The 23,032-nt window shown below is 40.8% G+C and overlaps 1 protein-coding gene across 1 annotated transcript; it reads right to left on the bottom strand.

Annotated features, from left to right (window-relative positions):
• Positions 1 to 1,862: 1,862 nt before the first annotated feature.
• LOC141000601 (uncharacterized) lies at positions 1,863 to 17,084 on the bottom strand. The gene is made up of 2 exons (XM_073471341.1): positions 16,450 to 17,084; positions 1,863 to 2,954 (listed from the first exon to the last, which is right to left on the bottom strand). Exons 1-2 carry the CDS (start codon positions 16,983 to 16,985, stop codon positions 2,465 to 2,467), a joined length of 1,026 nt encoding a protein of 341 aa, XP_073327442.1. The 5' UTR covers positions 16,986 to 17,084; the 3' UTR covers positions 1,863 to 2,464.
• Positions 17,085 to 23,032: the final 5,948 nt, after the last annotated feature.

Here is a 23,032-nt window from a genome sequence, read left to right as displayed (position 1 = left end):
GTGTTCAACAAGACCGCAACCTAAGCTTTCTGCTCATTTTCCACATTAAATGACTTTTAAAAGGTTACTACTTTAAACAACGGGATTTTCAATGCATAATAACTCTGTAATTAACCACATTTTCAATAAATTGAGGACTGTTTGGAGGACCGTGGCTTTACCTCACCCAGTTTGTATGCTTTAAGTTTCAGAAAAAGGACTGAGGTCGAAGAGTGCTAAGCTGGCTCAAGAATGCTAATAGGTCACAATCATCTGTGTATTTTCAGACAAATCTGATGAAAAAAGACCACTACGCTGGCTAACTTCTGATTTTCTGATTTGGTTTGTACTTTCCCCAGACTTGGCAGCCCGTGACAACGAGAGAACTGTAATACGAATTATCTGACATGAGTATAAATACTTTCCATGGGTAATTGACCCTTTTCCTGGACACACACGCTACAAGATCAAAAGGGTATATCCTCTAGACTCCAAGAGCCACTGATTAAACACATTTCAGAAGTATTTCCTTTCAATTTCCAGGGCAGATCTGGCAAAGGCATATGAGATGTGTTTCATTAAGTTGTGTCGTCAAATGCAGTCCCTCGTGTGTGTGTGTGTGTGTGTACTGTATGTGGGCATACAGTATACCAGTGTATGTGCATGTGCATCTGTCTACGTATATGGTGCACATTTTTAGCTTTTGAGGGGAAGTGACGAGGCGTGTTGCCAGACCAAGTTGCAGTGTTTCTCAAGAAAGACAAATGGCATTGTTCCAGGAGCAGATACCAGCTTTACTGCCAAATCCCTGCCGGCTGGACTGAAATTTCAGCCATGTAAAGAGAGCAGGAGTGGAGCAGGGCCTGACAAAAGATGACATTGGCTTGTAAGTTTTAGGCGATGACGCTCAGGGGGATTCCATTATGTGGCTGTCACACAGCATTAGGCGAGACACCAAACACTTTCATGTGTGGATTACCATTTACCCATTGGAGATAATAGATATTTGCCTTAGCTAATCCATTCCTCTATTGATTTTTTTTCTCCCTTTAATAACTTCTTGCAAGCAAGCAAATTTTAATAAGTGCAAGAATGCTGACATGTAAGAAGCTGGAACAAAGGGGCTGCGTTTGACACAGATAAGCCGCTTAATGTAGTTTTCCATACAAATATGAGATATAAGATTATTTTTGACAACCTTATTCATTTCAAACACGATATATGCAAATACACAGCGTGATTACAGAAAACCTAATTGTTAATCTTGAAAGATTACAGTGTAAAGAGTACGCAATTATCCATGGAGCTGCTTCATTCTCAGACGAAAGAGGTCAAAACATGTTCACGATTTTTCACATTTTGTTCTATTACGTCTTTGTTGTGACACAATAGACCTCATGCCACTACTTAATATTTACAAAATTACACAAAATGAATAGGCAATTTCCTATATTTTCCTTATTGTTAACACATTCCTACGAAAAGATGAAAACCAACAATAAATCAGCACCACCAAGTATCGTCTGTGTGTCGGAGGCCTGATAGAAAATGTATCTGCAATAGACAACCATTGTTGCCCCAACACTATTGCAACACACCACGAGCTCACTGTCACATGCTCCTTCATCACCACAAACACAGCCACTCTAGGGTTAGGGTTATTTCGAGTTGATCTCACGCAATCACCTGCTAGAACACCAAATGTGTATTAATCCACTGCTGAAATAAGTCCCCAATTAACGCACAATTAACTTGATTTAAAATTATTAAGCCTGTAGTGTTTGTTTTTTTTTGTTTTTGTCTTTTTTTTAAGTTTGTTTTAAAGCAATGAGTTTGGGGCTGAGTATCACAGACAGGGTTAAGGAAGTTAGAAAGCACTGAAATACAGAATAATGCTTTATTGGTGTTGGCCTTTTCATGAGATTTGCTGACAATATAACAAATGTAGATTATTGATAGCTTAACCCTTTAATCTATTACATCAACACTTGTCTACAGAAATCTCTTTTTTTGTTTGGAAATGGCAGTACAGTTGAAAAATTTACAATAAAACATGTAAGATCATCAGAAACATTAACAAATTAACACGACGCTCGATGTGGAAATTCATCCAGGGCAGTTTCTTATAACAAAGAATCATAAGTGTAGCAGGGATCATGCCTCCCAAATCACCATAATGGTTAAACTTAAAACATAAACAACGAACTTCAACAGAGATAAGCCATGACATCACATTTACAGGGGTCAGGAAAATAAAGATTTTACTGCCTTGAGTTCTCCCTTTCAGGATCACAGCACATCATGATTAAGCCAATTGGATCCTGGACACATCCTGTTCCACTGTCAATTAATTGCATCAGTATAAATCAAACTATAAAAGTGAAGAATGTGTGGATTGAAATTGTGTACAAAATCATTATTTAAAGTCGGTTTCTTCGTCTTCAATTCAGTGGCAAAAACATCTTTTCTTCCTTTAGTTCCACATTCAGATGTTTGCCGTCTGGGTCCTCGTCCTTGGCTTGGGCACCGGTGAAGGTTGTTGCTTGCCTTCAGCAGCTGTGGATAGCTGTGCAGGAGGCCTGTTTTCAGTCTGAGCTTCAGGCTGAGCAACATTCGCATAACAGGCTCTGGGTGAAGGCTTGGGGCTCGGGGGTGGAGAGTCCTCAGTCGGGTGCATGGTCTCGTAGTCTGGGCTGATGGAGTCTGGCTCTCGTTTGCTCAGAGAGAGCACCCTGAGCTCCTTTTCATCGCGGCGTCCCATTTGTTTTCTGCTGCGTCTGTGGCAGCAACATATTATGACGATAATGGTCAGCAACAGCAGAATCAGACCTGCTCCTCCTGCAAACGCTGCCACAACAGTTTTGGATGTAAAACAAAGCAGAGTCGGTGGTGATGGTGTTGGACGTTTACAGGTTGGACGAACAATGTCACTCCTCTCCTTGCTGACTCTGTTTGCCACACTACACGTAAAGCTCCTCTCCCCTGTCGTATCTTCAGTGGGGATGCAGTCGAAGATGTTTGAAGAAAAACTCCGCCGACACTGTCTTAGTTGTATAACAAATTTATTACAATAAGTTCAGTATCGAAAACAAGTAACACGTTACTTGGAGAGTCTCCAGCCGAATAATGAAACTCTGACGACAATATGCAGACAGCTCCTTATATACCGAGCTTGTTTTGGTCAAAAACCTGTTTTTAACATATGGTTCATGTTATGAGAGAGAGACAGAAAAACAGGAGAGGCCCCTCAATTTGGGTGCATCCACCTCTGACCTAGGGCCTCCATGCCTCTGCTAATCCACATCTGGTATATGTATTAACTTTGACAACAACACCATCATGTCAATATCCTGGTACCCCTGATCAAACAACCTCTAAGTCAGAGAGGCCCAAACAGCAACTAACATTCCAATATATTCTCCTAATACATACCATTTGTATAAATATGCTGCATCGAACAGCAGACACCTCATATTCCCCCCTTCGGGACTAGTCAGAGTCCCGATAAACAGAATATGAACAAACATGTGTACTTTGGTGTCAAGAATGATAATTCCTCCAAACATAATTTTAACAATACAACAATTTTAATGGAGTGTGAAAGCGAAAAACCTGTCTGGCAGCTATCTTTCCTGAAGTAACCCTCAAACAATCTAGACAGGAAAATTCTCTCACGGCCCCTCTGCCCAGGCGGCCACATATAGTACTCCAACCCAATTAAAAGAGGAATCTTACTCAATCTATATAATAATATAATATTAGACAAATACATATGGAAACCTCAGCAAATAAAGTAAAAACAATGTCCACCTTTAGGCTGGTCGACCCATCGTACCTTCCAATGGACCTGTCCCTGCCTATCCCCAATGTCCCTAAGGACCGAAAAAGAAAGAAAAAACTGAGGTCCCAACATATTAGTCCCATACTGAATCGAATCAAACATGATAAATTATACAGATTACCATGCAAAAATAACATTTCATACATGTTATACATATATGTTATTTCATTTTTTCATTTGTTATTCTTTATTTTTCTAAACACCGGAACTTATCAGCTTAAAGTTCCTCTGCAGCATCGATTCCCAACTCTGAACATTTTCACAATGTCCTTGTTCAGAGTCTTCCATCCATTTTGATTGTCCTTATTGTACTTTCTGAATCCCTTTATCAGCTTGGGATCCTTGAATCATCAACCGCCCTCATAGCAGTCCTCCCCCAATGTCGTTCTAAGGGAAAAAGAAAACACCAACCAGTATCTTTTGTAGAAAGAACATATACAATTCAAATCATCAAATACAATTCAACATTCTATAATTAATATAATTTCCATGTAAACATATGAATTCCATTGGCTAGTTCCCCCTTTTAACACCAATTACTACAGTAATCCCACTATGTAACTAGATAACTCTAAAAATAAATGTTAAAACTATAAGTATATTTGACGTGGTTAAAATGGATATTTCTCCACCAGTTCACCTTCCATCATTACTTCCTCAACCTCGTCCGAATCAGTTCTCTGCAATAATGGCATCTGAACCTGATCTCCCGGCATCACTACACCAACCCATCTCAATATCAAAGCCTTCGCAAAAGTCAACAGCAACGTGCAAAAACAAAACATCACACATAACGATAGAAGGACTGCTACCAAAATTTGTACTAGCACTGCTCCTACTGGCCCTAATTTCTCTTGCAACCAACTATTTGCAGACCAACCTGCTCCTTCCGATGGACCAAATGCATCTCTTATGTGCTTCAATGCATCTATGACATTGGTTATGTTATCTGAATTATCAGGAATCAAAGTGTAACAAGCATCTCCTGTTAAATTTAAAGCAACACATAGGCCTCCTTGTTTGGCTAAGATATAATCAAGAGCCATATCGTGTTTCAACAATGTCAATCTGTGGCTCTTTTGGGTGTTTGACAACATTTCGAAACCTCTTATAGTTTCGTTTGCAAAGCCCTGCAAGGTGTAGGTAATGTTATCAATATGATCTGCCAAAAATGTCACTCCATACCATGGAAACAATCCTATTCCCCACTTTTCTCCTATACTTATTCTCCAATGGTAGGACTCCAGATTATGAAACTGTGCCAATTCTCTTTTATTCCTACTTCCAGAAGTAACATTAGATTGAACCTCATCAGATGCTTCTTCCTTCTGGACAGCAAAAACCTCATATGGGAGTTTCAGTGTTGCCATATAGCAACATCCTGTCCACCCATATGGTAGAAATAAATAAGCATTTTCACCACAAATCCACCAAATATCCCTGAAATTGCCTATAGTCACATTACCAGGCAAAACTTGATGTTCTACCATCACAGTTCTACTCGGCTTACGTTTTGACACTTGAAAAGTCACTTCATACAACTTATCCACATCTTTATCCTTACGCTTTCCTAAATCCATCATGTAACCATCACACTCTGATATTCCCATAAACATTCCAGACCCCTTATTAGTCTCATTTGAGCAAAAACAGTACTTTGCCCTCACAGCTTTCACTTCCATCGGATCAGGGACCGCTGTCATCACATTTTCATGTTGTTCAAGTAAGTTCATATACGGTAATCCTGCCAACCAAGAACAATCAGATCTGGGCTTAAAAAGATTCACTGATAAAGCCATCACTTTATCCACCGATGATTGCTGTTGATACAAAAGCCATGACAGTACAGAAGATTGACATGAAGTAGTTAATGGTTCCGGTACCGCCTCCAAAATTGAAGGCCATGTACCTGGTGATGGTACTTTCAACACACATGGACCCTTCAATTTCTTGATTGATCTCACTGAGTGTGTTAACTGCTGAAACCATAAATTTCTACCTGCCCATGGGTCTACAATTCCCAACGCTGAAGCATCAAATCCATATGCTTTCCATTTAGCTTCTCTCTTCTGCAATGCATGGTTCTGCTCAAGCATCTCCTGCGATGTCTGATCCGAATCAACAAACTCCTTTTCCGCATCTACAATATTCCTCTGAACAGTCTCAGATGAATTTGCAACCTTCTCTTCCTCAATCTCCTTACTACTATTTACACTAATCCCCATCTCTAACATAGACTTCCGGCTCTCATTTACCATCTCCTTGACTTTCAAGGATACTTTATCAAATGTCTGCGTCATATTCACCAATTTCTTAGGCCTCAATATTGGCGCCAAGGTAGTATTCTGATCTGAAACATTAACATTCTTTGTTGGTTCCAAATTTAAAATAGCAGTCTCCATCTGTGTGTTATTTACCTTTGCAGTGGTTACTTCAACAGGTCTCAGGTTTGTTATCATAAGTCTCACCTTATGAGTTATAAAACCTTCAATCCAAGAGTGACTAGATGGAACAAATTTAAACTCTGGCTCTTGATAAGTACACACATACTCTCCTTCATCTTCCCATGCTAGGTTGCGCACAGCAAGTGAACAATCACCCACAACTTTCTTATACCTCATGTCATTGTACAATAAGTACTTTCTTTGATTAATAGACGAACCATGGTTTCCAGGAAGTATCAACTCCACATCCTCTCCACGACTATTTTTCCACTTGGGAAGATGGTTAATATGACTATTCCATATTCCACATTTACAAGGAAGAACAACCATTTTCCCAAGCTTGGACCTAAGCACTATCTCCTCAGGTTTTGGCGTCGTACGAATCTTATTAGGTGCCTCTGTTGTTGGCTGTGACACATTTTCTACCATCTTAAGATTCATAGCGGAGAGGTTTGACCCTCCTCCGAACTGGCCTGGGATTCCTTTGTCCAACTGAACCTCTGAGTTCTCTTGCAACAGAGTCAGATCTCTTTGCATTCTCTGGTGTTTCACTCTCCACTGAAACATGCTCTGATGTTTCTGGGACATATTGGAATTTGATGTCCCCAAATTCTTTCCCTTGACCATCATCAGCATTATCATCACTGGCATCATCAAAAATATGCTCAGGATCGTCAACATTTTCCACACTCTGGACAATCCCCCCTTCAGGATTTTGTCTCTGGAGATCCTCATGCATCTGCCCTTCGGCTGCATGTTCTCCTTCATTTTGTTCCACAGAGTCATCTCGACTCTGTGAACGTTGCACTTCTTCTCTAGGTGCTTTAACACAGTGCGATAAATGATACCAAGTTGGAGACCCCTTAACCTGAACTGCAGTTCCCGTACTGCGAACAACCTCAAATGGTCCTTCTCGTCGTTCGTTATACCACTTCCTCCGGAAGACTTTCACAAATACCTTGTCTCCAGGCTGCACTGTACTCCTCTTTTGCTCATCAAGTCTCTCCTGCACCTCCTCTTTCCTTTGCCTGTCAGAAACATATGTAGATATTCTTTTGTGCAAACTAGCCATATATGCAACATATGCTCTCATTTCATCTTCCAAAAGGGCCAGACTTGGTCCCTTTCCACTAGTGCGCAAACAAGGTGTTGGCATCCGTCTTCCCGTGGCCAACTCATGCGGTGTCATATGCAAATCACGCAACTCACTCGAACGACATATCATCAAAGCCAATGGAAGTGCTGCTACCCAATTTAAACCTGTGTGCTGACAAATTTTAAGAATACGATTTTTCAAAATTCCATTCATTTTTTCACATACTCCTTGGCTCTGTGGATGATAGACTGCACCAAGACGCTGTTTGATTCCTAATTTTTGCAAAATCAACTTCACTGTTTTGTCAACGAACTCCTTCCCATTGTCTGAGGATATCCGATCTGGAAGTCCCCACCTGCTTATGACCTCTCTACACAAAAACTTGGCAACGGACTGAGCGTCCTTCCGCTTGGTTGGACAAGCTTCAGGCCATCGTGAAAATCGATCTACCACAACCAACATGTACCTCTTTCCTTCAACTGGTCTGATCATGTCAACATAGTCCACAACTAACTCACGCATAGGACCCCTCGGAGTCGGAATGTGACCAGGTGGAACTATCACACCCCTCCGAACATTGTTTTTCAGGCAGATTGTACACCTGCCTATGACATAGTCAATCTGTTGAAGCAGACACGGTGCCCAAAAACCATACTCCTTCGTGATCTTTCTCTTAACTTCCCCCCTTGCAACATGGGCTAACCCATGTGCCTCCTGAATCATTAGACCTAACAGGTCTGGAGGAGCTACTATCAGCCCCTCATGATTTCTCCAAAGACCTGCAGAATCCTGGGTGGCACCTCTGTCTTTCCACAACTGTTTGTCAATCTCAGGAGCAGCATCCTGCATTAAAATCACATCCCTAAGTGTGATTCTATCCTCCAAATCCACTTCATGAGTAACCAACAAAACTTTACCCACTCTATCTGCTCCTGTGACTGCTTTTGCTGCTTCGTCAGCTGCTTTATTACCTTGTGTGACTCTCGACATATCCGCTCTGTGTGCTGCACACTTAGCTATCGCTATCTCCTTAGGCTTCATCATAGCATGCAGCAACTTCATTATTTGAGCGTGATGTTGTATTGGAGAACCGTCGGTTTTCTTAAACCCTCGGCTCTTCCACACTGATCCAAACAGATGACACACATTGTGAGCGTAAGCAGAGTCTGTATAAATTGTCACTCGCTTACCTTCTGCTAACAAACATGCTTCAGTTAGCCCCACAAGTTCTGCAAGTTGTGCAGATGCAGGCTGTGGTATTACTTCAGCCTTCTCTACAACAAAACCCTTTGCTTGAGCTTTTACAATAGCATATCCCGCACTCAACTTATCACCCACACGATAACAAGATCCATCCGTCCAATACTCCAAGTCTGCCTCACGCAATGGGAGGGCTTGCAAATCTGATCTAAGCCTTGAGTATTTCTCTGCTTCTCGAACACAATCATGCGGTTCACCATCCTCTGGAGTTGGCAAATTTTCAGCCGGATTTATTGTGGCACATCTCACTAAGGTGACATCTTCTTGCTCTAGAAGCCTATGATAGTCTCTTAGCCTCGGCATGGTCAAGGTATATTTACCATAGTTCAGAAGATTTCTGAGACTATGATGAGTAAGAATTGTCACCGGATAACCCATTGTGACAGATGATGCCTTATCATACATCAAAGAAACTCCTACCATTGCTCTATAGCACAGTGGCAACCCCATTTCTACTTCTGAATATGCAGTAGAATAGTAAGAAACAGGCTGAGGACTTGTCCCTGTACCTGTTGGCTGACAAAGCACTGCACATGCATATTTACCTCCCACTGAGGTGGACACATACAACAAAAAGTTCTTAGAATAATCTGGAAGCGCTAACGCTGGAGCTTCCTGTAACCTTTGCTTGACTGTTTCAAAAGCCAAAAGGCCTTCCTGTGTCCAAGAAAGATTACAATGAAGTTTAGCATTCCCTGTATCTTTAATCATAGCTCTCAAAGGCCCTGTTAAACTAGCATAATCCTCTATCCATGCTGAAGAATAGCCAGCAATACCAAGAAATGTCATCATCTCCCTAACAGTTCTGGGCTTTGGAGCCTTACGAATAGCATCAATCTGATTATCTGAAATACTCCTGTGTCCCCGTGTTATTGTTTGACCCAAATAAACTACTTTCTCCCGACAATACTGTAACTTCTTCTGAGAAGCCTTGTGCCCCTTTTCAGCCAGTATCTGTAACAGTTTAATTGAGTCCTTATGACATGTTTCTTCATCTGGTGAACAAATGATAATGTCATCCACATATTGAATAACAGTGCTCGTTAATATTTGGTCCATTCCTGCCAAATCATCCTTCAACACTTTATTGAAAATGTGCGGACTATGTTTGAACCCTTGTGGCAATCTCTCATACTCATAGAATTTTCCATTGTATGTGAACCCAAACAAACCCTGACTTTCCACGCTGAGCGGAACACTAAAAAATGCACCACATAGATCTAGCACCGTAAAAAATGTCGCATCAGGTGGAACTTGGGCTAACAAAGTGTGCGGATCTGGCACTTCTGCTGGATAATCTGCTACTACTTCATTCACTGCCCTCAAATCATGTACCAGGCGATAAGAGTCATCTGGCTTCTTCAGAGGCAACAGCGGTGTGTTACTCTGAGGATTTTGCGTTATCCTCAACACACCTGCTTTCAAAAGTCCTTCGATTTGTGGTTCAATCCCTCGAATTGCTTCTTCTCTTAGTGGATACTGATTCTTCCAAGGAGGTTTGATTCCTGGTCTGAGGTCAACTTTCACTGGTTGGGCTGCCTTCACCAGTCCAATATCAGTGCTATGTTGAGACCACAAACATTCTGGAACCTGTCGCAACATCTCTTCTTCCTTAGAGTCTGGTTCCATCTTAGCACTACAAATTGACTCATGTGTCATCCTCACAGTTTGTGGCTGTCCTTCTCCTTGGGCAGAAATCATAATTTTAATGAACCGTTGGTCTTTACTTCTCCAAATGGCAAGATTCTCTTTCATTGGAGCAAAAATAGCTCCTTCTGCTTCTGCCATCATGTCTCCTATATGCTTCTGTTCATACTCCTCAGAAACTAACAGAGTTACATGTGGCACACTCTTCTCAATTTCAAATTCTTCATCCAAATATTCATTTCTGTTTATCTTCATAGCTGCTCCTTGTGGTCCCAAAATTATGCAGCAAGAGCTGAGTTGAACTTGTTTTGGTTGACGACTCAACCATTCTTGTGAGTTTGATTGGGCAGCATCTTTGAAGTATTTAAGTGTGCAATGCAATGGATACTCCGGTGTTCTTGCATCAGGCATGTTTGAAACAATGAACTTCTCCCACAACTTAGCTGGCTCCAAAAAATCTGCACTGAGATTTCCAATCCAAAATACTGAAGAAGCTTCAGTCTCCACTGTTACCAATGCTTGGTAAACCATATCACTTGGTACTTCCACCAGACAGCCGTCTGGCGTGCATTTTATCACACAATTTAATCTACACAAAGCATCTCTTCCCAAAAGCGCAATAGGTGTGTGTTCTGATACCAATATGGGTATTGTAGTCTTTGAATTTTTATAGCAGAGCTCAATTGGTTTCGTTAGAGGAATCAGCTGTTTTATTCCCTCAAACCCGATTGTCCGAATCAATTGACCAGACATGGGGAGATGTATAGCATCTTCAGGCCGAATACAGGTGAAAGCAGCTCCGCAGTCCGCCATTACTTCCAATGGTCGGTCATTTACTTTCACCACTATTGTTGGATCTCTCTCCGGCCCTGATACTACCAGCTGACACCCCCCTTTCGAGTTCTCTGGGCACCTCTAGAATCCTGGTTCCGGGCCCCTGTATGGGTTCACCGGTCCCCTGGGTGGTCTTGATTGGCCCCGAAATCCTCCTCTGAAACTTCCTCTGAAATTTCCTCCTGTTTTGTTGCACTCACGGGCAAAATGGCCAGGCTGTCCACAATTATAACACACTTCATAAGACTGTTGAAAGTATGGATCAAATCTTCCTCCTCTTCCTCTTCCAAAATTTCCTCGACCTCTTCCTCTCCAGGTCTGCGGCTGACCAGAAACTGGCTGTGGGTATGAAGCCACAGGAACCACCGAAAGTGGCTGAGGCAATTGTGGTGAAACCTGGTTTGGTGGCATTGGTTGATTTAACTGAGGCTGACTCTGTATAACTACAGCCTGCTTCTTGTCCTTCTTTTTATTATCCACCAGTTGTATTTGATTGAGTTTTCTGAGGGTTTCTTGGTCCTGCTCCTTCTGATCATGTTCCTTTTTCCTGTATAGCTCCACTTGATGGGCTATATGATCTGTATAAACACCTTTAGCCATACTTCCTAGACCAACTACCTCCGCCAACTTGCTCCTCACTGGCAGAGGCAGTCCCTTCTGTATTTTGGCTCTTAGGATTGACTGCTCCATTTGATTCAAGTCCGGGTCATTTCCTGTAACATTTCTCCATATTTGATGAGCTCTTGACACATAGGCTCTCGGGTTCTCCTCCTGTCCTAGTGACTCAATAAAGATATTATCAGGATGTACATTTGTCGGAAATGTTTCTCTCAGTGCTCTCCACATTCGACCTCTATGTGCGGCAAACAGTTCTGAATCATTCACTGCAGTCCCCGCATATCGGTCAAGTCCTGCTTTCTGTAGAATTTCATCCATACCTGTGACCCCAAGAAGGCTAGCCAACAGTTTCTTGACATCTCCCATGGCCATGTGTGTTCCTACTGTGATTTCTTCCAGCTTTGAAATCCAAGGATATGCTCCATCCTGCAGAATAGGTAACTTCTCAAGTATATCTGACATATCTGTGCTCTGCCAGGGTTTATACTCCAAATTCTGTCCTCGGATAATAACTGGACAGATTTTTCCAGTCTCCTTCTTTTTTCTTGAGCGTAGTGCATATCTTATAGTTGGTTTGGAGGAGCTCTTCTTCTGTAACCCTTTTTTCTGTATGTACAGTTCCTCCAATTGTTCTTCCAACGCTCTTTGGCGTTCAGGGCTGGGAGCTCTATCCAAACATGAAACGCATTCCTCTATGCTTCTTTCGATGTCTCTTACAGCTCTCTGTTCGTCCTCTTCACCCATGGTGCTGGATGTCCCCAGATATAATCTTCTCGAAGCCGAAGCGCCTCTGTTTTCCCAGTCTTCATCACTGTCTCCATCTTCACTTTCACTGGAGCTATAATCTCCTAAGTCCTTTTTCCTCGATGTCTTGTCCCCTTTCTTTTCCGCTCTAGCCAGTATCCGCCTGACTGCAGGATCATAGCCGCCCAAGTTTTCCTCCGAGTCACTCTGATCAGTCTTGTCTCCATAACTCTTCTTCCTGATCCTTGATCCTCTTTTTGTTTCCTGTCGTGTTGTTTTCTTCTTACTTTTTGAACTTGGATACATCTTTATTGTAGTTTCAGCTTGTCCAGTTTCAATTATCCAATCGTCCTCATCCACAATCCGATAGTTACCCTCTTGACTAATCACTGGGAGCTGAGGATAAGGTTCCCGGAATCCCACTTTCTTCTCGTAAGGTGGCGGTTTCCTCACTGAATCCGTATGTGAGAAAGGTGAATTAACTTCAGCCATTAATTTCTCTGTTTCTCTGGCCATTTTTCCCATTTCTTCCATGCTTTCTTCTTTTTTCTCCTTTGCAGCCTTTGTCCACTTCTGTCCTTCATTTTCAAACAACTGGAGCATCGCAAGTTCTATTTGTCTCTTTTCTTTACGTTTCGCTCCCTTTTTCCCTCTTTTTTGTTCCGCTTTATATGTAGATACAAGTACCTGCAGTTTTTTAATTACATCAGGATTAAAGGTCCCTTCCACTGGCCAGGGTTGATCAATCTCCGGCCAACGGCGGTACCATTTTGCTGAGATCCGTGGGATCTCTTTTATTAATGGATTATTGTTTTGTACGACATCAAGAGGCGTGATTACTTTTGAAGCTTTATCATCCTTTTTCGACATCTTAGCTGCTTTATTTTGCTTTTTCATATAATTAACCAATTAATCAACCAACTAATTAACCAATTAATTAACCAATTAATTAACCAATTAATCAATCAAGCAATTAATCAAGCAATTAATCAAATAACAATCAATCAATTAAAGATCAATTAATCAATCAATCAATCAATCAATCAATCAATCAATTAACCAATTAATTAATTAATCAATTAATGCAAGTGAGCTTAATCACTTAAACTAAAATCACTTAAAGATTATTTATTTATTTAATCAATTTATTTAATTTATTCAGCTTATTTGTTAATCACTATTTTTGCCACAATCAATAAACCAAAGAAATTAATTTACCAACTCCAAAGAACGCCAGAGGATCTATTAGTATGATAAGAAATTACAATACCAAACCACACAATGTCAATCTAACCCCCAAAGGTCAATCAGATTACGATTACAATGTCCCAGAATGTCAAAAAACCAACCATATATGAATTCCCTAAAATCAAACACTTTCCCCAAGGGTCAACTATCACTGGCTGCTATTATTTGCAACAAGACAAGCATCCAAACTCACAACTATTCACCTCAAATTCTCAAACCAATCTCAAGTTAAATTCACAACACAGTTCAGCTCAGAACAAACCACACACAAACAACAAACTCCACAATTGCAATCCACAACAGAGTTTTAAACCCACCAATTGTACTCCACTAATTGATTAAATGTCTTAACTGGTCAGTCAGTTGCCAAGCTTCTTTTGAGGTAGCACATAAAAACAGAATGTGCTGTTTCCCACTTCAAATTGAAAAATACCCCAATATTAGCTCATAAATGTAAGCAATAGATATCAACTTCCAATGATCCTAAATGCTTATACAAATATATTTTCACACAGCAGGTATAGAAAGAGTTCGTGAACAAAAACAGTACTGGCCTTGTGCAGAGGTTTGTCTGGGTAGGAGTCTGACGTCACCGAATTGGTCCGTGTGACACACTGTCCAGGCTCCACCCGTCTCTCCGTGTCTCCCCCACAGATGCAAGGAACAAAGGAAGAAACAAAGATCAGATTTTCTTTTCACAATTTAGTTCAATATATTTTGCAACTCTCTTTCTTTTTCCTTCTGCCAGCACTTTGGGTTATTTATAACAGATATTTGGACTTTTAAACACCAAACATTATTCCATATCATTCATCATCACCATAAAAACTCTCAGCACTTTTCATTCCTCTCAATCATATTTATCTTTTACACAGAGTTATATACTAATCTCTCCACTTCTTCTTATTTATCTTAAACAGGTCTTTTTCAGTAACTCATGACAAGTTATTTAAATCTTATAGAAATGTCTTTAAAAAGGCTCATAAATTGTATTTATCAAACCAAACGTCTTCCAAAAAAGTCTATTAATCTTTAATCAAACTTATGAAATCTTCTCTATTTCTTTTCCTCTCTCATAATTTTATTAACTCTTATTTTTAATATCCTCCAATGAGGCTTATAGAATTTTAACAGATTAAAAACGTCCCCGAAAAAGTTTATAAACCATAAACTTAATCCTAACGCATAATCTAAACACAACACTAGAATAGTAGCCACATTTCTAAAACAAAGTATTCGTGCTCCAAGCACACACACTCATAGAGACACACAATTTCAGCCTGCAGCGCTGACGTCTCTCTCGACAGAGAGACAGAGAGAGGGAGAAAGGAGAGGGAGGAGGGAATCCCTCTCCAACCTGCCAATACACTTAACTTTTTACTCAAAAACACACAATATAACAAAACCAAGGACAAAATCACAATCAACAATCTATTCCAAAGACGACTCATTCATACTGTCCTATGTAAGCATGCTTTGCCGCTTCCTTATTCCTTTTTATTCCTTATATCTAAATTTTTGCTACCTTTGAAGTGTAGAATATCTGACAAAACGGCATCAGTCGTGGCTCGTCAGCCAGCGCCAGAGAGGGCATCTATCTACAAATATTTTCCCCTACACTTCCAGTTATTTGCTTATAACCGACCTGAACTCACCTAATGTAATATTCAGGTTTTTTGGCCCGTACTAAACGGCCTCCCAGAGGGCTTTTATCCAAATCTGCGGCTTCCTTTAATCCTTATTTCTGGTTATACACCTGGTACCAGGTTTTCCCTTAAATTCCACTTATTCAACTTTCACGCAGCGGCTAATTTACACATGTCTTACGGTTTAAGAAGCTTATGGGCCCTCTTCTTCATTAACCCCGCATAGTTTTTTAACTCACTTAACGTTACTCATTGTTAGGCTCCTTGCCTTTACCCTTTACACAACATTTCCCTTCTACTTTATTTCTTAGCTCTTACTCTACCATCACTCCCCCCTTACTGCGGTGCCCGCAACGCAGTAAAACAATGGAGAGTAAGACAAATTTAAACGGAACTTCACCCGCAAACACCAACACAGCATTCACCCACACAGAATCATTTCGGTGCGGCCAAAAACCAACACAGACAGGAACAGCTCCAGTCAGACCTCATCCCCCCCAAACAGCATAACGGTGTAGGCTCACCTTGGATGAGAGGAGGAAAGCAGGGCTGCGTCCAGCTGCGCTGCGGCCACAAACACGTCCTGATAATTCGTGACGCCAAGTTCTGTCGTATCTTCAGTGGGGATGCAGTCGAAGATGTTTGAAGAAAAACTCCGCCGACACTGTCTTAGTTGTATAACAAATTTATTACAATAAGTTCAGTATCGAAAACAAGTAACACGTTACTTGGAGAGTCTCCAGCCGAATAATGAAACTCTGACGACAATATGCAGACAGCTCCTTATATACCGAGCTTGTTTTGGTCAAAAACCTGTTTTTAACATATGGTTCATGTTATGAGAGAGAGACAGAAAAACAGGAGAGGCCCCTCAATTTGGGTGCATCCACCTCTGACCTAGGGCCTCCATGCCTCTGCTAATCCACATCTGGTATATGTATTAACTTTGACAACAACACCATCATGTCAATATCCTGGTACCCCTGATCAAACAACCTCTAAGTCAGAGAGGCCCAAACAGCAACTAACATTCCAATATATTCTCCTAATACATACCATTTGTATAAATATGCTGCATCGAACAGCAGACACCTCACCCCTTTCAGCTGTGCCAGGGATATGCTCAGTTTTTCTTTTGTTTCACTTGGTAAGGTCTTTTCATCGAGTGTCCATTCAAACACCAACCCCTGAGGGTTACCTGCAAGGCAATTTAGAATGACAGCACTGGACTTGAAGTCACAGCTGTACGTGAGTTGAGGTTTTGATACCTTGGGAACCAAACAGAGACGACCGCTCCATGTTTTCGCCAGTGTACCATTGGAATGCAGCACATTTGCTTCGTAGGCCCCTGCGCTTGAGAATTGAAGGTTCCTCAGAAAAAGAGATCCGGTTGTCGAGATGTCCGCTGGCTTTCCAACAGAGACTCTGCCTTTCTGTCTGTAGAAAATGATTGAGTCGTTATGAGTCCATCTCAGCACATGTGAGTTTTCAAGTCTGTCGTAGACAAAAGGCAGCGTCAGACTCTGTCCAACAGCAGCATAGAGTTCACAAGTATTCTTGTTTGCTGCTGAGAGGTTGATGAATCCTGACAGAATGAAAACGCTGAGTGTGGCAGCAGAACACGCCATGATATGCAGAGGGTAGACCAGGGTATCCTTATAACAATCACCTGAGCATTCAGTTATCCTTAGTCCTTTATCTAATCTGCTGATTTTTTAGCCGTGACGGAAAAGAAGTCCTGTCAAGATGAGTCGTTACCCAGAATATAACTCGCACATGCTAAATGTCAAATTTCAAGCCCTTTCAAAGAGAAGTGAATCCTCGGTAGGAAGGAGCCATTATTAGGCAAGAGTCTGCTCTCAGTTCTCTGTAGATGACAAAAAACACAGTCACGGTCATGTTGGCAACATTTTCTGCTCGCATGACTAATCCACAGGAAAATATTTAGAAATATGTGACTTGTGTTGCAAATCACTGCAATCATTCCACACATGACCTAATGACAAAACAACTGTGGTGAAAACGTTGCAGAATGAACCACTGAAACCACATGAAATGTGTTTAACTTAAAAAAAAAAATGAATTGAATGTTTCACAAATAACTCTCAGTTGAGTACGTTTTACAATATCCTGGAATTCAATCGAACCACTCTTCAACGACACATTTTTTTCAAACAGTAAGGAAAAAAATGGTCACAAAAAGGCTTCACATCAGAGCAATGTGTGTGCATTTGAAAGATTTCTGTCTCCTACAATCTAGAAAGAGTCCAAAAAAGAGACAAAAGAAGAATAAAGAGGAGTGAAAAAGGGGGTGAAAAAAGCCTCAGATAGAGTTGGCTGCGTTTGGCTGAATTCATGTTATGTTAACCACTCTTCCCGCTTTAACAGACTCAGTCAGATAGAGTCAGAGGCAACTGGCTGTCACTCAAAACTCTGCCTGCCAGTCTAACTGTTGTGGCAGACCCGTCCAACACAGTGACAGACGTCCATCTGTTGACTACACTTTGTAAGCCAGCTGCTGAGGGCTGGTAACTCAAACCCACTCATACTTAAACGTGTATTAACACCAGTATAAAACACGTCATTAAAGGATCAATACCCCCTAAAATTCTGCAAATGTCCTACTGGAGAGTCATGTTTATGGTTTCTGTGTAGGTACCTGTGTAATGTGAAATGAGGAGAGGCTCCCCTGCAGTGTTTGGGAATACACAGCCTTAGCCCTACTGTTTGTTGTGATTAACGTGTTACGATTACAGGGGAAACAAGGTGAGGACTCAAATGCAGACAACACACGGGAGGTTGGATTGGGGAACAAAAAGCGAGCTTTATTACACAAAGCTGAAATACAAAAACCAAGAGACCAAGGAAAACCAAGAACGAGTCACAATGGGCAAAAGACAAAGTAGCAACAAAAGCTTCAACAAAGTGCAACAAAAGCAAAGTACAAATCAATGAAAAACAAGAGGAACAAAAAACAGAAACATACCACTGACAAACACGGAGGTAGACAGAAGAAGACGGACGAAGACGGAACAAACTGACGAAGACATGAGGGAGAACAAGGACCATATACCGACAAACTAATGAGGGGATGAGGAACAGGTGGAGTGAGGCGAGAAAAAGACAGGTGAGGGAAGGAACAGAAAAACACAGGAGGAACTGAAAAGCAAGACAAGACACATGAGGGTAAAATTAAAAAGATTTTAAAAAAACAGGAAACGAGAACTTAAAAAACTAACATAACGTTGGTGTTCATCAGCCAAAAATCTATATCCAAGCCCTGAATATAGCACAGTTATCAGCGGGTTTACATGTTGTGTTTACTGCTTCTGAAGTGGAATAAATCAAAAATCTCCACTGGTGTTCATCAGGCATGTAATGCTAATGCTACCCACAGCTATGTGTGAGATGCACTAACTATGGTTACAGTTGGCCAGTGTTCTGCTATTCATAATTGGTGCAGCAGCTTATATACACAATAAGGGCTGGAGCCGGGGTTAAGAAGGGTTTCAGAGAATTTGGCCGAATCCAACTTTCAAATCTAAGCAGACATATACAAGTTTATTTTAAACAGATTTTACGCATAATATATATATATATATATATCACTGGAAACATCATCATGCAAACAATGATATGATTATTTGCACAGCGCAAAATAAATGTAGTGTGGAGTTCCCCTTTAACATCTATCAGACATAATATAACAGCTTTAAAGTACAGCTGCTGTCACAGTTACACAGAAAGGACCCAAACACTAAAAAAGCTAAAAAGCTGAATAACTCATTTTTACTTGACATTTATGTATTTTTCAGTCTGTACTTGTTGTCTTATGTCAAACTGCTGAGGTGAACATCTCAGACTTTGCACACATTACGAAGAAACAATGATTTAAAGGACACTACATGAATATCTCTGTCAGGTTATATATATAGCTTGCTGCAAACTGTTCTGCAAACAAGACACAGCCAGCACAGTGTAATAAGCGAGTTACAACAGTATATTAAGTTACTGGAATATTATGAGAGGCGTCCGAGATTTATCATCAGCCACATATTTCCCTGCTGGCTTTTGCTTTATTTTTCCTGGTTATTGGATTTTGGCTGTCAAAGAATACAAATGACTTTTATTTGTCTACTCTAAATTGGTTTAGTCAAGGCTGCTTTTCCTGATAAATCTATTGAATAATGAGAGGCCACCACCTCATGTAAATATCTGTTGCAAATGCTTTTGTTCTGGTGCCTTCAGTTGAGCAGCTCAGCTACAGAGTATGTGTATTTTGTAATTAGAGACGGTGGCCATGCTGTCACTTACAGTAAAAGTGAAATTAAATCATTTCAATAAATCTCTTGAGAGAAGAGCTATTGCACGGAAAGCTGCAAAATTCCCTTTTTATTTCTTGGTTTTTAATTTTGGTGCATCTGAAATTGAGTTGGCATTTTTTCATGTTATTACATTTTCAAAAATGCTTTTGAAATGTACCCAAATGATCATAATCAAGTGAGCTTTCTGTAAATCCCCGACAGCATTTCCAGTAAAGCAGAGTCATTGTTCAGTTAACATCTAGAAATACCCTTGTCATTCTATAATTCACGACATACCACCCTCCAAAGTGCCTGATAACCGAGTTGGCTCGATCTACACTAGAACGAGTTCATTTTACGCCCAACAACTATAATTTCATGCAATTAGCAGTGATTCACAATCTTTCTGTAACTCTCAGCACCTTCAAAGAAGCAGAAGAACACCTGTTTCTTTTAGTTTCACCATCATTACACTTTTTCCTACCCCGGGGGAATAGATTGATGTAAAATGTTAGCTATTCGGAGGGGGCGTACTGAGAGCTGAATGCAATGAATTCCTTGTTACAAACATTGTAAAGATTATATCTTCAAGAATTTCCCTGCCAGCTCACAAATAGGAGCATGTGTGTGAATGTGCATGCATGTGTGGTTCACAGACACAAAGCAAAGCAAACGTACGGTATGCTTGTGTTGTGTACATCATCAAAAATGTGTCGCATCACGTTCACATTTCATACATGTCATACTGGGAGGTGGAGGAGATGGTGGTGGAGGTACAGGTGAGAAGGCTGCCAAGACATTGACTGCATTTAGAGACTGAGTTTCAGCATCTGTTAGTGTGACAACACTGTAATTTTCAGGGAGACCTCGGGACAATTTCCAGCCATGTTTGTGGATATTTTTGTCAAGAAGTCGGAACATCTCCAGCTGTGTTTGTAGTGACCAACACAGGTATCTTAATCAAAAACATGATATTTTCCTAACCCCAGCCAAGTGGTTTTTATACCTTAACCTGACCTGATCATAGGCACAGTGTTGCCAAAACATAAAACATAAAATTAAACCTAAAGGACTCTTAAGTGGAAACATAAAGTCATGTTAAGAAGAACTTTACATTGGCAACATTTATTCTGCCGATTGGTTGATGATGATCCATCTGTTTTCTATTAATTGTACGCCTGTGGATCTCAAGTCTCATAAAACAAACACCTGGCACTAATAAATCAGAGCAAATTAAGAGGAAAATTACTCTCCTGGACACAAAAATTAGCCTTTCAGATTCTTAGTGGCTGTAGGAGCTGAATATCACCCGATATGTTTAACATGGAGGACAGTTTTGTGATTCTGAACACTGGATTTAAAATGAAACTGTAAGAATATGAAGTCAACTTTCACCTTAACATAAGTGGTAAGATAATTTACATCCACATCAATAAACCATGTAGATATTGTATTAATTTTCATCCACTCCCCCAAAGGTAAAAAGCACTTCAACCTCAAAGCAAGTGTTTCATTTCAAGTCCAACGTGCTGCACTGGATTAGAGCCAAAGCAATGAAAACCATTTCACTGTCCTAATACTTACAGCCCGCACAGTATGTAGATACATCCCAGACATATTATTTGGGGACACTCGTAGCACCACTCCATTAGAGCTAAATCAACTGCTGTCTGCTTTCTGTTAACCGACAAATGTTTTTTCCATTCGCAATCCAGTGAAGTTGATGTTTCCATCTCATAGCTCTTCTATAAAAATCTATTTAAATCATGAAGAACAAGGGATAATATGACCATAATTATTTTTCCTGACGAGTAAATCAATAACCTAGTTTTTATCGTCTAGGCTTGTGACAGTGTTATACTGTATCTGTGATCTTCTCCATCGGTTACAACAGAAAGAAAACAACTGTGCCAATTCTGTCTACTTCTGCTCATGTTTTTCGCTGTGCTTCCTGTCCTCTGTCGGATCTGCAGAAGTATTTCCTCATCCTACATGGATGTCAGAGATGGAGAAGAGGAACTGAGCTGAAGACGAACTTGTGTCTGATGACATAGTGACATAATGTGACACGGTGCCTGATGTCAAGGCAAGATTTTCCATGTTCGTGTTCAGTGGCTCAACAAAAAGAGCTCAGTTTTTCTCAAATATACTGGAAGCTAATACAGCTGGTACTCTTGGCTGCTTTAAAGGAAACAACAGCTCAAGTTGACCCAGTTATTATTAATGATTATCCAGGGCATTGTGAATGTGTTTACTTAGCTTATGATGACTGCAATCATAGCCAACGACAAAGTTCCCTTCAGTCATTATGATTACATGTAAACAGTACCCCGTGTGCCTGATGTCAAATCAAGCCCAACCGTTTTATCATCCCTTTTGATCCCCTTCTGTAATATGCCCCCTTAATTGGCGACAAAGTAAGGTCTGAATAGACTGGGCATGGGTTAATTGGCCCCAGTTTTTGGTCCCTCAAGCTTTCAGGCAGGGAGCCCGTCTGCCTAGCTGATGTTTAATTCAAGGGCCCAGATGGAGGCGTAACAGCCTGGCTGTGAGATCCTTGACTCACACTCTCACCAGACGTGGCTGTGGCTCTGGATGCCCCCGGGGGATGAGGGGGTCTGGGTCTGGGTGGCCCCTCCTGCTTTACAAAGTCAATATAATCGGGGACAGTGATGTGACTCTGAGCTCTGTGCTTTGAACTGGATGGACAGATGCTTTCTACGGGCCATGGTCAAACCAACAATTACTGTATAATGTGCTGAAATCTGACATGATTGCAATGCAGGGTGAGACAAACCACGCAGAGCTTTGCATAACTTTTGTGGACAAACTCAGACTGTTAACTTGCAAATGGTGCTGTCATTTTAAGTGATCAGGAGCCAGAGAGTCCAAAATGGAAGCTAACATATTATTTTTTGCACCATCTAATTTTGGATAATCATGCAGTATAAACTGTGCCACAGAAGTAGGAGTTTGTGGTACAAATACATCTCTTGAATAAACTGTGTTAAACCTGCAGTGTGGAAATTTTGCCTCCGCTTTCTGGCAGTGAGAGTAATTACACAAACACCATTGCTGGCTCATGAGGCCATAGGCTCCACCATACTGCTAGTTTCTGTAGCCTAGTCTTTCACTACGGCTTCTCTCCTCAGATCTGGCAAACTAAGTTTTGCTGGTAGATGTAAAAAAACAATGCTACCCATGCACCAGTGTGTGAAAGTCGCCATAGACGACTACAGTTTAAAAACTCCTGTATTGCGAAACAGAGAGAGATTTATGTGGCTTTAGCTGTGATGGGCTTAAATCAGCATTTATTGAACTCATCTGGCAAGGGCCTGAATGTAGCAGACGTTTATTTATCTGTATAAGTC

This window comes from Pagrus major, chromosome 8, assembly GCF_040436345.1.
Source record: "Pagrus major chromosome 8, Pma_NU_1.0".
NCBI lineage: Eukaryota > Metazoa > Chordata > Actinopteri > Spariformes > Sparidae > Pagrus > Pagrus major.
This window is presented reverse-complemented; position numbering and strand designations above follow the sequence as displayed.

Excerpts from the sequence above, each read along its gene's own strand:
- LOC141000601 (XM_073471341.1), bottom strand. The coding sequence starts at position 16,985 with ATGGCGTGTTCTGCTGCCACACTCAGCGTTTTCATTCTGTCAGGATTC. Across the intron at positions 2,955-16,449 it reads GCACAGCTGAAAGGGGTGAG|GAGCTTTACGTGTAGTGTGG; the intron begins GTGTCTGCTGTT and ends GACAGGGGAGAG.